The sequence below is a fragment of the Ciconia boyciana genome, chromosome 16, assembly GCF_034638445.1.
Source record: "Ciconia boyciana chromosome 16, ASM3463844v1, whole genome shotgun sequence".
Lineage (NCBI taxonomy): Eukaryota > Metazoa > Chordata > Aves > Ciconiiformes > Ciconiidae > Ciconia > Ciconia boyciana.
In genome coordinates, this window is record NC_132949.1 from 3692923 (window position 1) to 3710642 (window position 17720).

Consider the following 17720-nt stretch of genomic DNA (forward strand, 5'->3'; position numbering starts at 1 on the left):
ACCGGTGTGGGGTTTGGGGGAGCTGGTGTGTGTGTGTGAGGGGAACCGGAGTGGGCTTTGGGGGGGCCCTGGTGTGTGTGTGTGAGAGGAACCGGTGTGGGGTTTGGGGGGGGAGCTGGTGTGTGTGTGTGAGAGGAGCCGATGTGTGCGGGGAGAGCCGGTGAGTGAGCGTGTGTATGCGTGTGAGGGAAGCCGATGCGTGTGAGGGAAGCCGGTGAGTGCGGGGAGAGCCGGTGAGTGCGTGTGCGAGGGGCGGGCCCGCTGACGAGAGGCGGCAGGTGCCGACGCCCCCCCGAGCCCTCCCGCGGTGCGCGCGCTCCCCGCGGCGGGGGGCGGCCCCGCGCCGGGCCTGCCCCGCCCCGCCCCGCCCGCGGCCGGGGGCTCGCTCACCCCGCGGGCGGAGCAGCCGGCGCGGGCCCGGGCCCGGGATCCTCCTCCCGCTCCCTACGCGCCGCTCCGACGTCAGGCGCGGGAGCGGGAGGCAGCGCCCAGCGCCGCCGTTGCCAGAGACTCGGCGGCCGCCGGACGGGGCGGACGTCGGGGCGGCGACTCCCGGCGCGGCCCGGCCCGGCTCGGCTCCCGGCAGGGGGGGTGGAGAGGAGGGCGCTATGGCCGACGTGTTCCCGGGCTCCGAGCCCGGCGCGGCTCCGGACGCGGCGCGGCGGTTCGCTCGCAAGGGGGCCCTGAGGCAGAAGAACGTGCACGAGGTGAAGGAGCACAAATTCATCGCGCGCTTCTTCAAGCAGCCCACCTTCTGCAGCCACTGCACCGACTTCATCTGGTGAGAGACCCCGGCAGCGCCTTTCCTCCCTCGCACCCACCGGCGGCCCCTCGCCGCCGCCCGGGCCCGCTCAGCTGTAGGGGATCCCCCCCCGCCGGGGGCGGCCCCCGCCGCCGTGCCCGGGCTCCGCTGAGCGGCCGCCCCTCCCCTCCCACCCGCCGGTTCCCCGGTGCCGCCGTTTCGGCGGGTGGCTGCCCACGGCCTCTTCCCCCAGGGTCGGGCAGGTGAGCTTCCCCCCGGCTCTGTCGCATCCTCCTTCGGGGAGCTGCTTGCAGCCGCCGGTGCGCCGAGGGGCCCCTGCCCGAGGCCTGGGGGCGAGGGGAGCCCCTGAACTTGCCGGCGCTCGGGGGGCAGCGCTGGCCGGTGCCGCAGAGATCAGCTGGGGCTGGAGACCCACGCTGGGGACATCGCTTCCCAAATCATCCGGATGGGTATTTCCTCAGCTCTTGCCCCCCGCCCCCCGGGTTCTCCCTGGCTTGGCTGCCTTCACCCGCGAAGCCCCCTGCTCTGTGCCCGCCTTCCCGCGGCGGCGGGGAGCTCGGCCAGCGCCACAGCTGCTGCAGTAGAACCGGAGGGTTTTCTGTTTCAGGTTGTGGGTGTTGCGGTGTGGCACAACTTCTGTAGCCCTGGCTTCAACTTTGTGATCGGTGCCTGCTTTATTTCCTCCTGCTGCAGAGGGAGGGCAGGGAGCTTAGGAACGCACAGCGACACTGCTGCTACATTACGTGTTTAGGAAAGGGAGGGTTTTTTTAAGAGAAGGGTTACTGCGAGAGAGAGGGGAGGAAGGGAGAAAAACTTCCTACCAACACCCTCATTACTAAGCTGTTGGGGAAAAAAATATACCTACCAGTTCCTTCCATGCCCTCTCCTGGGCAGGACTGCAGCTCCACAGCAGGCCGGGCCGCTCGGCTCCCTGCATCTGCCGGGCTCAGCGCTGCCCTGCACCCTTCGCTCTCCGTGGCCGAGCGATGCGAGTGGGCGTGTGGACTCTGCCGGCTCATGCCCTGTGCCCTCAGCGAGGTGAGGCAAGAGGAGCGGGCGTGTACCCTTGCCTTTTAGGTGAATGCCGTGTACGTTCAGCCAGTGTGCAACAGAAGGAGCTTGGGCTTCCTCTTCTTTACCTGAGATGTGGCTTAGCTGCAGCCTTGCTCTGCTGCTGAAGTTTTCACTGCCGGTTTTGATGCTGCAAATGAGAGCTGTGATTTATTTTAGCCAAAGCTGCAAAAGATCTAGAGGGGTCTGCACCCAGCTGGCCCTATGTCTATGGCAGGTGTTTCGCTCTTTTCGTATGTGTTTGTGCATCTGGGCACAGACCGTTGCCTTCCTTTTGAGTTTTCCTCGGTTTGCATGCTGAAGAAGACTGTGATTGCTCCAGAAATGATTGAAATATACTTGCGGAGTAAGGAAGGAGAGGAAAGGAAGGAAAACTGAGATGGGTAGACTGCAGAAGAAATAAGGAGAAACAAGTCAACTTTTTGTGTGGTGGTTTTTTTTTTAAATTATTTTTTCCTATTTGAAAAAAAGGCATAGTTTGGTATGGTAAAAGTGAGAGACCTTCAGAAACTGGTTCAAAGTTAATCTAAACCAGAATGAATTGGGAGGTGTGAAAGAATGCTGCAGGGTTATTGTCAGACTGTGTTTGGGCAGATAACTAGCACAACTGAAAAACGAAGTGGAATACGGTCATGAGAAAAGGCACCTGGTGACAGGATGGATGTGAAAGTGGAAGGGTATCCTGGAGCTGACAGCTGGCGAGAGGAGCTGTGCTCTTGTCTTGTCTTGCTAGTGAGTCTAAGGAAGCTCTTCACATTCATCAAATGAGCATTTGACAACTCGAAAACTTCTCATTTCCTCATTTGAAGATGGGCAGCTCTTGAATAAGCATCACACTCCGTAAAAAGTGCTTCATCTGTTGCCAACGTGACATGTGGCAATTAACATATGTTTTAAGATATAAAGAATAGTAAATACTACCTTTCAATGAACTACGCAAATAGATTTGTTTTCTTAGATTACGTTTGACTAGGTAATATTTACCAAAATAGTTTAGTGCTTCCTTATCTTCTTAAACAACTTCCACCTATCTGCTTTGTTTCTCAAGTGTTGATTATTTTTTTTTTAAGACCTTTTGCTTAAAATACATTGTAACTGGCCAGGGAGTGGAGTGGACTGCAGCTGGTTAGTGTAGGAATTCAGCTCAAGCACTGAAGAACGGCTATGCTTATAGAGTAGATAATACAGGAAGGTTCTTTACAAATAAGTCTGTTTAAAAGGACGAAAAATTATCTAAAGTCTGTTTCATGTTCTTAGTCCTGCTGTCAGCTTTCCTGCAATTGCATTTGCACGCTTCCAGTACATGCTTTTTGCTTTTGTGAAGACAAGAGGTAATAGCAGCAGAATGACAGTATAGTCACATAGGCTGCCAAGTAAACAAACAATTTTATATTTCTTCTCTTTTCCTCGGTTTAGGCCTACTTATGACAATAAGAGGTAGAGACTTGTGTAGAAATTTATGGAAATGCTCCAGGCTGTGTAATTTCAGTTTCCACCTGAAGTAACGGTGTACTAAAGGTTTTGTCCCTTCTCTAAATAAATAAATAAATAAATAAGTGGGAAAACTGTTGATGTACTTTTAAAAAAATATTTCCACAAACTTCATAATTAAATTGCATGTTGTTAACTGCATACAGCCTACTGGCTGGCTTCTACACTTCATGGCTTTGGTTCATTTGTCTTTTAGTGTAAGCAGCTCCAGCTCTCCAAGTGAAACCCATTCTGCAAAGAGGGAAAATGCAGAGAAATGTTTAGAGGGAGGATACTCAAAACATTTATTTTTGTGGAAAGAGAATGTGAATGTTTAAAGATAAACAAATAAATAAAACCAACAACAGTGCAATTTGCCAGAGGTATAATATATGTTGGGACTCTGGATACCAGGTACAAGGCTTGAGTGTCACTGTACCCATTGGTGAAGTATTACACGCACATTTGTATTTTGTTATGGAAAAGAAGCAAGAAAGCCGGAAGAACAATCGGTATGAAACCAAGGGGCCTGTCTTCTCATTTATATTTAAACAAGCAAAACCTTTAACCTGTCTGCTTTCCATACAACAAACGACTGGTATCTAGCTGAGGCTCATAACAGCATCGGCACGCAATCCTAAAATTTGGATGAAAAACTAAGTCTGGCTTGTTTTATACGCCTTTGCTAGAACTTGGAATATTTTACATTGCTGTTAAGTATATGTGTGACGTTAAATGAGTTGAAATATTATGCAATAATCACAGCTGATGATAACTGTAGAACCAAAATAGCTTGTAAAATAATAATAATAAAAAAATTGTTGCCAGAAGCTGAAATTACATAGCTGGTGACAGCTATTGTTCTCTGCTTTGAAATGGGTGGGCTGTTCTGTGTTGTATATTTTAAAATCTGTTGCTGTCTTAGCAAAACCTGAAGTAATTTAATATGAAGCTATTTTTATGTTGTTATAGATCATTGAGAAGAAATTATAACTCAACATACTAAGACAGGGGTTTTTTTTCTTTGTCTTTTTTATGCAGGGGATTTGGGAAACAAGGATTTCAGTGCCAAGGTAAGCCACAAATGCTTTGCTGGCTAGCGCACATTGTTGCATCTTACTTTGAAGGCAGCCAAAACTTGCCTGCAGCAAGAAGGACACAAGCCTGGAAAAACTAAGCAAGCATCTCTGCCTATGTAAATTCTAAAGGAAGACAATTATTCAGTTAAATAACTATTGGTATTTATATCATATATGTTGAACAATCAAGTAATTGTTCATCCTGTAATAACACAAAAAGTGGGGGGTTTTCAATCTCGTCATGGTAAATGTCATATAATCTGCATGTAGTGCAGCTTCTAACTTTTCATGAAAATAATCTGTGCAATTTAGCTTTTGCAGAGACCATTTTTCACATCAGAAGCTCTTGTCTGTGTGGGCGTTTTGGAAAATGGATTCACTTTTTAGTCATATGGCTTCTTTTCATAACCCAAACTCCCTGTTTTTAATTTTCATACACTGTGTGTTTAGGAGGACCTTCGGTTTGAACTACATTTTAGGACAGGCAGCATTTTGCTGTCTTATGTAATACTCAATTACCAAAAAATCCACCCCTACAAAATCACCGATTTAATAAATTCTACTAACCTTGAGAAACTGAAAGCTGCTATAGTGGAAGATAACTATGTACATGAAAGCCAGAGCATGATATGCTGTATTCTCACATATTCTGTATTTTTGCCAAATTCTTATCGTTATTTAGCATTTAATCATAAAATAACCACACCCAACTATTGTTATTTTTTTCTGTGTCATATGTTTACCTAATTAGGATGAGGCTTTTGGTTGCCCCTTTCTCTTCCCCCACCTTCTTCCCTATCACTTCACCTGCAGATGTACATTGTGTACTCATTAGCTAGCCTTTTGGTTGTTTCTTTCATTACATTTTTTAATGGTTATTTGCTAATGCTTTAGAGCATATTTGACTATCCTGAATGTTGCTTTTACTTAGTAGTTGGTGAAATTATGGATTCTGTGGTATTTTTATGGAAGTTGATGTTAGTTGATACTTCTTGAAATTAAAGCTCTGAGAAACTGAATGTAAAAGAATTATTTTAGAGATGTTGCCTTTAAAGATGTTGCAATAAATATTTTTCTTTCTGCAAGTAGAAACTTGCAGAGACACACACATAGTGAAAACGTTGCATGCCTTAAGGTAAGCATGCAACCACGGTTTTACTACAATTTCCTCTATGTCCCAAGATGTTAATATTAAATTCTCTAGATATCCTCCAGTTTTTTGCTACTCGTTGCATCCAGAGCAGTGCTATAGGTCAATCTGTCAGTAGTGGAGTGGCATTTCCTGAATCCCATTCAGGATAGCTCAGTGGTTCCTAGTTAAGGAATTGTTTAGATGGTCATTAGAGATTTCCCTTGGTATACAGAAAATAATTGAGGCTGCATTTAAATTATGCAGTTATCTATCTTAAGCTTTGCAGTTTGTACAGTGCCGACTTTCTCCCATCTTCCAGCCAGGCAGCTAGTGGCTCAAATTGGCCGTGAGCCACTGATCTGAGCCACAGATCCAATTTGGTATGGCGGTTCATGTCCAGTGTTTCGTATTCTGTGGCCAGAATTCCTTCTACCGTTGTAATTCTAGTCAGCTAGGAATAGTTTTGCCTGATGAGGACTAATCTTTATAAAGCTAGCTAAAAATTTGAATTCAGTCTCATCTTCCCTCCAAACGCCATGCATGAACACAACCAAGAATAAAAGCAGTAGAGTAGCTTGATTTATTTTTAAATGCTTCAGAAGTGATACTTTTCAGGAATCTAAATATGTTCAAACCTGACTTTTGTATGCATCAGAGCAAGATTCTGTGGTTTTTCTTTGATGGAGACTGTTGTATTCAGTGTTCTTTTCTGTATTCTTATACAGTCAAAATTTCTAAGAAATATATATTTCTAAGTATTTTGTAGCAAGTTATTGCTGGTACACTAATAAGTTTAAGTGGTGGGGGTTTTTGCTCTCATTCATTAAATTTGATTGTAATCAAAATCAAAGAGTTCATATTCTTGGGATAATAGTCTTGAAAAATAAAACTTCTGTGATAAAGTTAAGCAGCTGAGTCAAATTTTTTCAGTTCAACTTTCTGAAGCTTCCGTCTAAAAAGTCACCAGCTAAAGCTAGAAAGACAAATTCGTGATCAAAATTAGGGAGAACGTGAAGAATTAAAAAAAAAAAAGTGTGAAACTAGAAGGTAGGTTGCAAAAAACCCCCTAGTTTCTTTAATTAAGTGACTACCCTTACAGAAAAGAATGACAAATGAAGAATAAAATGGAAATTTCAGTATGACATGAAGGAAAGAATATTACAGTGACAGCTCCTAGTATAACTATAGTTCTTGGTCCGTCAGAGTTTCCATTATAATAAACTTTCTTAGCGCTGTTTTCAAGAGTGTTGTAAAATCTCCTGCTCGACAGAAACTTTGTCAGGCAGGTTTCAGAGTTGGGTGGTTTTATTATTTCCAAAGTTGTTTTAAAGTCCTCTGGCCTTTGTTACCAAAGGGAAGAGGAAAGGTCCATAATAGTAATGCATCAAACGCAAATGATGCTTCTACTCTAAGAAACTGCAATTATTCTATGAATATTTGTGTTAGGACTTTTGTTTAATTAAAGAATTAATAACTTGGTGTTTATGCAGTATTAAAATTGCAGCTAACAGTATGTTTTTATATATTTTTAAAACTACCTTTAAAAAAGTGTCACACACAATGCAGTTCTAGTTTTATTATTGAGAGGCCCTCAAAAGAAAGGATTTTTATTTTATGTTTGAATTTAAATTTTATTTAAATTAAAACTTAATGCTATACTGTAATGATCTTTTTTTGGACCATTAATACCTCTTTTAATTGGGCTTGCTTTGAGCCTTGGAACATGTTTTCGATTGCATGTAATAATTTTTGTTTTCAGATTTCAATGCCTGTGTTTCTGCTGTAGTGTTCAACTTCAGCATTATGTAAAAACATTTAAATGAGTTCTTTGGAATCGAAGAGAAGTATTTTCATTTATTGTGTTAAAAAGCTTTGCAAAATTCTTTTTTTTTTTTTTTCCCTCCTTATTTTTATGAGATCCCTATGAACTTGTAAAAGACTATAAATTCAATTTTGGTATGCCTTTTAATGCCCTTAATGTGGCAGAGGTTCAGGGTGCAATTGCATTATTACCGCGCAAATGCTTAGCAAGAGACAGACCACATCCCAAGTAGTTTGTCTTTCTTAATGTGTGTATTCTAATGTGGCTAGCTACTGCTATACTAGCAAAGAGATATTCAGCATGGCTGCTTAGGTTTACAACTATGAGTTGTGGTATGTTATTTCATGGAGAGGCTGCAGAATTCTGTTGCGGTATTGGAAATAAGTTTTTCAGAGAGAGGGTTCAGGGTCCAGAAGTAGCAGTGGAAAAAGTCTGGGCCTGTCTTTGGTAATGTGTGAATTGGAAAATGACCTTGAAAAGAGTTCAGCTTGATTAACTTTCTCCTAAGGAATATATTTTTACTGCCTCCTGTTATTAGGAAGTGTTTTGCTGTTTGATATTTGTGTTTTATTGTTGATTTATACAAACATGAATGACTCTAAAATATTGTGCTTTTGAAACAGGAGTTCTTATTCTGCTGTTTTGTTTTTGCCGTTTTCTGTTGATTGTCTTTGTGGTAGTGAAAACATGATGGTAACACTATTTAAGAGAGTTATGGCTTTGTTTTGTTTTCTTACATTGTCAAGCAGGACAGCAAGCTGTCTGTAATGCTGAAAGCTTTTCTCTGACATGCACCTGGAAATACTGCAAGAGGAACGTGAAAAATGGAATAATTTAAAACATTTTTCAATCTGCCACAGTATGAAAGTTCCTCTTTTAAGAAAGCAGACTTCAAATTAAGCAAGCTTTTAAGTTAAACTTTGGCTTCATCATTCTTTTGATACTGTTATACTCTGAGTATAACCTATATTTGTTTCTTTCTGTTCAACTTGTAAGAAAAATTTTTCTAGTGAACAGAGCACAACAAATAGTGATTGACTAGGATGTGAAGAATGGATGTTGAAGAACGTGTATTTATGTATGTTTAGAGGTTGTTTTAAGTTCAGCACTGAAGGCTCAGCAAGTTCCTCGAGGTGAAAATATTTTTAGTTACAGTAATATAAATGCGATCAACTCTTGTTCCTGATTAAGGGCCTGTTAATTCTCTCCCAAATGGTCAAAATTTGTAGTTATTAACTGCAAGTTTTCCCTCTCTTACATGGTTTCTGCAGGGTCTACTGAAGTGCAATATTCTGCGATAGTTCAGCTTTGAAATACATTTGGCTTAAGGATAATAACTAGCTACAGAAGAGTTTCACATTTGTTTTCTAATTTACATAAATAAAAATTAGATAAATCAATTAAAGCAGATTTATTATGTTTAGCTAATCTGTGCAGCTATTGCTTTTTCCACTTTTTCCCCCCCCTCTCTCTTCCCTCAATTTATTTTCAGACTATTTTTTTCTGAATGTTGAATTTTATCTTAAGTTGATCTGGTAAGCTTTTTGGAATAGCTTGTGTTGTGCTAGGCACACTTCCTAACACTGCTGGTTCTGGGCTAGTTAGACATCTATAGTAACTCCTTCACTGAAAATGGAAATGGTTGGATGTTACTCTGTTTTTACTGCCCTTGCAAATATCATAACATTGGCACATTAAACCAGCACTTCATTTCCTCTGCGTTGTTTATCTTTTATCTGCTAGTTCTTGACCTCTTGTCTACAATGAAAAGACCAAAGAACCCACCAATGCCGCCTCCTTTTTAAATCAGGTATTTTCATTAAAAATGTTGTATTAAAGGTCCCTGTAGAGAGGTGCTCGAGAAACTAATTTTTAATGCTATATCTGTGATCTGAAGATTTGAACCAATGAAACCTCTGGACACCTGTGACCTGGTTGACATGTACAGTTTTTATTAATCCGCAGTTCTGTTATGTTTATAGAGGAAGCAGCACAATTAATTCTTTCTGGTGTATGGATCAAGGCTTAGTTCTTGGGTTTCCATCCTGACAGTTGTTTCCCCTACCAACAGTTTCTTGTTCATTTGACTATCTTCATTTTCCTTTGCAATTAAAAAAAGCTAATAAAGAAAAATATATTACATTGCTGTGTTGCTTCTCATAAAAATATTTTCTGTCTTCCTTACTTGGAAATGTTATTGCCAAAGGGTGGATAGGATACAAAGTAAGTTCCCCTCTCTATGCCAGAACTGCTTCTCTTGTATTATTATCATTTTTGTGGTAAGATCAGATAATACAGACCATAGTTTGAACAATGTGTGTGTTTTTCTTTGTGCTCTTGATATTCCTTATTAGTCATGTGCTACAGTTTACATTAATGAACGTTTCTATAAGCCCGAGATTGAGAAGGGAATTCCATGGAAGTCACTAAGAGTCTGTGACTGTTGATGCTTTCTATGTAACAGCGGTCAGCATGAAATCTTCTGAAATGGAAACTTAGTACAGACATACTTAAGCAGCTGGCTCGTTAATGTATTTTCATGTGTATAACTTGGAAGTATCTGTTAAAAAATGGAACCCCCAGAGCAAAAACCAAACACATACACACACCTCCCAACAAAAAAACAAAACAAACCCCCCCCAGGACCGTGAATTGTGTCTGCGCACGGACCGCTTCCGTGATTCCTCTAGCCAGCTTTGTCCTTCCCATTGGCCTCTTGCCCTCAGCCTAATCTGTGGACTGTGTATCTGTGGACTCCTTCTCAAAGGACAGTGATTTTAGTGATCTGCAGATAATCTGACATAGAGATTATAAGCATGCCGATAAGATGCTTGTTGTGCATTTGTCTTGTCAGCTTTTATTTATTTATTCTTCCCCTCTTTCAGCTGTCCCTTTCCTTCCCTTTGCAATGTATGTCCCATATTATGAGGAAATAGTCCTGTTAATTGCCTGATATCAGTGTCAGTTGAGATTCTGTTCCTATCCCCGCAGTTGAACTCTGAGAGTTCTTTGAAAAATTACCCACGTTCCAAGTTTTTACTGAGAACAGCATTGACGTGCAGATGAAACTCCTGAGTCTTAATGAGCGCAAATACATTAGTGCTGGTTCAGATCAGGAAAGCCCTTTGGAAATGTGTATGCCAGTCGTCCCTGCTTTCACAGTGCTTTGGTTTGCATTGCTAGGTGGTCTTGGAGCACACAAAATGGATTTCCTTTGGGTGATACCGAACGGAGAGCTGCGTTACAGCAGCACATTTAATGTCCTCCAGGCGCTAAAGGGTGTTTGGTTTGTGGATCACGCTGCAGCTAATGCGACGTAAACCCCCTGAAATGTGGGCTGTATGGGTGTCTAGTTCTTAGCGCTGTTTTCCTCTACAAATATGTTCCTGTTGGAGCATTGCTTGATAATGTAGACATAGGTTATGCTTTCAGCAATTGTTTTCAGTGAGGGGAAGGGGATGTGTTGTCTCTGAGCATCATTGCTCTATAGAAAGGACAATAGGACGTCTTTGTCAGAAGAGGGAAGATACATGTGTTCATGTTGGTGAGGATTCTCTGTTACTACAATCATGTGCATCACAAAAAAATTCTATATATCAACTAGATGCCCAATACACAACTCACTAAATATCCAATTCACTCAACGTAGAACATGACAGTAAAATAGAGAGAAATGCCATTGTACTTCTGTTTTTCTAGAAGATTTCCTTGGTGATTTTGTGCTCATCAAAACTGGAACATAATTAAATCTTATCTTGCAACAAAAGTTTTTTTTCTCATATTACATTTCAAGGGCAAAACCATATTCACCCTTCCCACACTTCTAACATGTTAAGTTTTGGTTTGTTTACTTGAATCGGTTAGATATCCCAGCAGTGTTCCAGTTAAAAGAAACTGACTGTTCCAGTGCCCTGGATGTAATTCTGTGAAGCTCTTCAGCTTCTAATTAAACATGTGGGAGTGATAGCTCATTCCGACTTGACAGAGAAACCAGTTTGAGTCCTGGGCAAGATAAAGTTTGGCATATTCTTTATTTTCCCCTCTGCTTTGGTGTAATACTGCACATCAACTGCTGATATGCAGCCACATATGGTGTTAATTTTATACAAGATTTTTGCAGATGTAAGTGACTTATGCCATGAGCAGAATTTAATGAAATGTTGGAAAGAAAGTTGCAGAAAGATGAAGAAAACAGATTTCCCTGTTGGGACGCATTGATAATTATTTATTTTATGTTTGGTTTTGTGGGTTGTTTCTCTTTAGGGTGAAAGGTAAGAATAGTAAGTTATTTAATAAATACTTTAGGCTCAGTTCCTCAGCTTTTAAATCTGCAGTAGAAAGCATGAAAGTCTAAGAGTGAAGGACTCTTGTGTGTAATTAATAAGAGGAACTACTCTTAAAGTGCTTTTAAATTCTTATAGATGCTGAACACTATAATTCTAACTGATTTCAGCAGTGCTTGTTGAAGACTTGCAGAGGCTGGGAGTGCTTAGGAGTTGGTTATCAGCTGTTAATTTTTCAATTTCAGCTATTTATGAATACTGCCTTCCATAAATGTGATTCGTAACAGTTCCCTTGTAAGTCGACCACTTGCATATGTATCTCTGTGATTTCATTGTCATTTACTCTCATGTCTTAATTATAATTTGATTTACATAAGTTTTTTTGGTTCTTTTCTGCAATTACATAACTTAGGCTGTAAGGTACTGCAGACACATAGGCCTCTTTTTCAGAATAGCTTCTAGTGACTTAATGTAGATTTTGAAATCACATTACTGTCTTTATTAATAAAAATCTCTTCATCAAATGAGCTTTATTAGAAGTCTGGAATATGTCCCTATAAATGTAGATGCTTACTGGAATTATTATTTTTGTTTGTCTCCTATTGTTTACAAAATGTCTTCTTTTTTTAAATAATTTATTTAGGCTGATACAGAAACACACTTTTTGAACTAAAAATGCAAGTTTGTCCAGAAACACCAAAAATATGGTTATTATTACTCTCGTAATTTGCTACTTTTTAGTTCTTAAAATGAAGCTGTAAAACTCTAATTAATAGTTGTGTTTATACGATGGCCAGTCAAGATTTAGAAAAAATTTGCTCTTCCTTTACAATCACATATATAGGTTTTGACAGCATCAGAAGTGTCTGTGAATGGACAATGATCAACACAAATAGCTCGTATGGCACATTCAGGGCTTTATTTACCTTGTGTAGTACTTGTCAAGTGGTTTTCTTTTTTCTTTTTGCTAAGAAAATAGCCCATATTCAGAAAGCAAAATTCTCATTTTTAACTAGAGTTGCAGCCATTGCCCCTTTTTTTCTTTAGCTTCAATCAACAGAATTGTATAAAGCTATTAATATTGTAGACATTGCAAGCATTTGCATATAGATAAATGAAGTTTGTAATTGCATTTGGAAGTTGCAGTTTTTATTCTGAAGCAAAACTTTAGGAAGATTGTTTTTCTGAAAATTAGATCCCCCCCCCAATGACCCTGAAAATGATAGTATAATGAGTATTGGTACCAATTTAATTAACCATTTTCAAATTTTAAATCTACAAGAATCAGATGTTTAGAAATTGGGGGTCTGTATGCTTGGGTTTCAAAACCACTAGTAGTGTACATGAGTGTGTTTACTTAGTATGTGTTAAAAAAAGATTAGTGACTCAAAAAAGTGGATCAGATACTGTCCTTCCTTGTTTTACTATGAAATGTGGGAAAAGTACGTATTGCAAGGTACAGGCTGAAGATAGAAATTCTTATTTTGAAGAGTGTTCAACTTTATTCCCAATGTAACTCCCTTTCCAAAGCAGAGAGATTTCACTCTTCATTTTTATTTAAAATTAATAGCATTTTTAACTTCTCTGGAATGTGTGCTAAATGTGTTATTTTAGTTCCTCAGTAAACAAAACATTATTCATGTACAAGGATGAGTTGGAAGAATAGTTTATCTTCTTCTTCTTTCAACTTCTAGTCTGTGTTGGGTTTTTATTTTATTTTTAACTCACCAGGACATCAGCCAGAATCCACTTCAAAGTATTCTTATTCTCAAGAAATCGGTCATTAATATTAGAAAAAGGTGAATCTTTCTGTTCTGGCAAAGAGTGCAGAAATAAGCCTTATCATATGGAAAGCTATTGTGTATGTTAGTGTTTACTGGGTTGATTTTAAAAGTTTCTTTTAAGAAAATATTTTAAGAACTTCTAATAAGACGTTATTGTTAGTAATCATGATCTGCATTATTACCATTCTTCTCTGCAGATAAACTGAAACAAACTTTTGGAAAGTGCAAAACAATCCTCCTCGTAATTGCTTTTGCTTGCTAAAGTGCATCTGCGGTGTCATTCTTTCTGCTTCTGTACCACACTGCCTGCATTTCCACGGCATCTTCGGATTCTCTGGGCAAAGAAGTGTTCACTAGTGCTTGTTCTCTAGCACCTGTTACCTGAACTAGTTTTCCATTTTTTGCACACAAGCTTTGATCCACAGAGAATGTTTGTGTGTCTGCAGATGATGACATCCTGCTAGTTGATGACAGGTCCTGGGCATCTCGATTTTCTCCTGTTCCAGAATTTTATAAAATAAGGGGTTTCAACCTAACAATTCCCTGAATTTGTTTGACTTGGAGGAATTGTTAAAAATAATCATGTTACAATCTAGAAATAGACAAATGCAACAGGATTGACTACAAGGGTTTTTGTTTGTTTTTTTTTTTTTCAAGTTTTTCCATTATGGCAGTTTAGTTGGATTCAATTTGTGATGTGCCCTAAAATTAGTCAGATTTTGGATTGCTCTTACCTTGTATGCTTTTACTTTAAATGAATTAAATTTGAGAGCATTCCAAGTATGTCAGTTTTATGTCTTCCTTTCTTGTCATCGGCTTTTACAAATTACATCTGTTGGATATATTTTTATAAAATGGAACTTCTCTGTTAGTACAAGCAGATGCGAACACAGTAGAAAGCAACAGGTACACTCCTGTGCGTGGATATTTTTCAGTTCTTCTATATGTGCATAGGCCCATTGAGACAAATGTTGCAAGATTACAGAAAGGAGGGAGAAAAACATAATTTTGTTTATATTCTGTTTCAAATATTTTGATGCCTAGATGTTGCTCAGAATTCCTTTTGATGTTATTGAGAGGTGCTCAGGTGTGAGCCTTTAAAATGCAGTAAAGGCTCAAGAAATCTAGTTGTGCAGCTTAGTGAAACTGTTTCTTGTGTTGTCTCCATTGCATGGTATGGCCATGACAACCAAACACAACCGTTGCAGCCGTCTGAAGACCTTGGGGAATAAAAGTGCATTTCGTTAAATGTGAAAACCTAACCAAAATTCCATTCTTATCCCAGTATATCAGTAGGCAAAAAGGTGGAGCTTTTTCATGGTAATTTATTTCTTTGTGTTGCTATTTGCTTGTTTAAATCTGATCTGTATGTTGGTACAAATAGTATAGGTTCTTTAGTGTTAGTTTCTGAATTGCCTATGCAGTAATATCCCCGATTTACCTCTAAAAAGGAGCATTGAAAAACAGCATAGTTGCTGAAGAGAGTTTCAAAGTGCAAGTGGTGATGTTTTATACATTTTTCTTAGAAGTGGTATTGTTTCCTAATAGATCGTGCAGTCATTATGCCAACCGCACAGCATGCTATTGCATTAGATGATTTTACGCTCTGGTGTTCTGTATGCTATTGCCAGTTGTTTCACTGAGTAGCACTTTTAAGTGTTTTGTTCTGCCTTGGGTATCCAGGTGTGCCTGATAAATCTCGTAGCCTGTAAAACCGATGCCTGCCCTTGTTGACATATGTGTAGAAGTCAGCAAAGCTTATTTCTAAGATTTCTGCAAAACAAGTCTTGTATCAGCTTCCTGATGCTGTATAATGAGGAGCAGTTTAGTTGTCACCTTTGTATAAAGTTCTGTTCATTTAATTAAGCTTGAGCTTGGGTTTCTTTGAACACTTTGCAAAACCAGAATTATGCTGTGTATTATTAAACCCGGTACAAGGCCAGGTGTCATTTTCGTTCTAGAATACAAATACATTGTATTACAAATATTTAAGGCTTGTATTTTATTCATAATTTGGTATATGCTGCATCATCATTTTGTGGCGGCAAATGTTTTACCTAGTTTCTATGGGTTTGGATACTTGACAAGTACCCTGAAGACAAGGTCCATTAGTTTCAGGGGTACTCCTGAAAGCCCATCAAACAGGATATCCCTGGAAGCTTAGGACTGCTTTAGTATCTGGGACAAATGTAACGAAGCAGATATGCTTGACTTTGACTTTTGCTCAATATGCCTTGTCCTAGTCCAGGTTTCTTTTTTTATAAATAGAATAGAAAAAGTAATAAGAACACTGTAAAATACTTGATAATAGAGCCATTTCTATATTGGGAAGAGGGAGGACAAACCTTTGTCACCGTTGCATCCCTTTCCTGCTTTCTGTAGAAGATCTTTGACTTCAGATTCTTTCATTTCCTGCCTGTGCCTTAAACTTCACCCTGGGTCTGTGTTGTCATCGTTGTGCATATTTATAATCAAATGCTGCAACTACAGCTCCAGTTTTTAAACAACCCAGTCAGCATAATGGGCATATAAAGACCCAAGGCTTTTTAGTGCTACTGTCATCTTAAGTGCTTTTGAATCCTGATAACAGAACAATAAAATGTGGGTGGTGGTTAGGTTAATGTGGCTGACAGTGACTGAGACTTCATGTTACAAGATACTGCATGAACAAATTCATTGATGCAAGGCCATGAATTTATGGACACATCATAATTTTGGAGTATTGATTATTTAAGTAAATGTGTAGCTGAAGATAGATGAAGGGAATAAAAGACTTCATCGTATATCATTAATGTATTATGGAGGTGTAATAGGGTTTATGCTGGTTTTTATAACAAGCTTTCTGCAAAAAGCATTGATAAATATGGTCAGTAAATTTTAATGAAGTCCTAAACACTATCCATGGAGCTTATTTTGTAATTTAAATCAATACATTAGAAAGGGTAGAATTGTAGAACTTACTGTAGAATTAAATTTTTAATAAATCTTGCTCTTTCTTGGCTTTTATTCAACTTATGCAAATATTGACCTTTGAATTCTTACCGTTGCTTACGATTTATTGAGCCTTGCTTTGAAGAGGCGGGGGGATGGGTGTGGTATCATCTTTAAGCTTTTGTTGTAATAATTAAAAGGGCAGTGTCAGACACATGGATCATTTGACATTTAACATGGCAAAATGAAAAGGAAATCGGTGATAAAATCAGTAGGGTTAATTTTAGAACCATCAAATGTGAAGTGTAGAGAATGGAAACTAGGCTGGCCAGCAGGTAGCATAACTGATGTATTTCCAGAACTTCCAAAACACAGTTCATATCAGTTCTGCAGTCAGGGGTACTCTTTGTAAGAGTGTAGGATTGTATTCATGTTGAGCTAGTAAATGTTCTTAATATTTTAAAGCCTGGATCTTGCAAGCTGCTTTGTATGAACGGAGCAGTATCGCAGTCAGTGAACGTCTATCTATTATGTTGTTCTATATGGAACAACTGTTGGGATCTGACCTTAATCTGTAGTTAATAGTATAGGCCTTAATACTTATTTTTATTTGCAGTGCAGAGATCCTTTGAATAACTGAAGCCTCATATAATGCAGAGTTCTGCATTAATATTTAGTAAAGTGAGATGCCCTTGATACAGAAGGCTTAGTAACCTAGAGACACACTAGGGATGCTGATTTGTCCGCATATTATCCTATCACTTTCCATATGTATTTTTTTGAAGTGGAAACTATTTGCTTGAGCTTGGTATTGAAATTTCAATTTAATAGCATGATAATATCTCTTAAAATTTTACATAAAATATTCTGTCATATAAATAGTTGATATAATTTAAATTATGCTCGTTATGGCTGTATGTAAGGAGAGAGCCATAAACGCCACCTGACACATTTATCGGATATAATATATACCTCATCAGGAGAGAGTGGCCAACTTACAGACCATGCAAAAAAAATTTCTCGTTATACACACATCTTGTAACAGTAATTAAGAAGCAGTAGTGAGAAGATGCAACCCTTACTTCCTAGGTAACTCAGAGAATGGCTTCATCCCCTGTGCATGTATAATACATAAATACACTGTGCGACATAATTTGCATGATTTTTACCATGCTACACAGTGTTGATCGTGTAGGAAAAGCCTACAGCACTCTATATTTTCTCGGCAAATAGAGTTCTGCCAGGCTTAACGATATGGAGATGATTCTTTGTTTTCATTTCCTCCCCTCTTATTTTAGAATAGTTATCAGTGGAGCGGAATATGATATACTTAAAACTTGTTCTTGGCAGGTAAGTCCTTGTCACTTAATATGTGACTTTCCTGT

The 17720-nt window shown here is 39.5% G+C and overlaps 1 protein-coding gene across 3 annotated transcripts in view; it reads left to right on the forward strand.

Moving 5' to 3' along the window:
• Window positions 1-376: 376 nt before the first annotated feature.
• PRKCA (protein kinase C alpha) overlaps window positions 377-17720 on the forward strand; it is a 157827-nt gene continuing 140483 nt past the window's right edge. For all 3 annotated transcript variants that reach the window (XR_012045382.1, XM_072881120.1, XM_072881121.1), the window contains exons 1-2: window positions 377-781; window positions 4346-4377. Coding sequence is in view for 2 of the 3 variants with exons in the window: in XM_072881120.1 (XP_072737221.1) it covers window positions 609-781; window positions 4346-4377 (205 nt within the window). In the remaining variant the exon portion in view is untranslated. The remainder of the gene's footprint in view (window positions 782-4345; window positions 4378-17720) is intronic.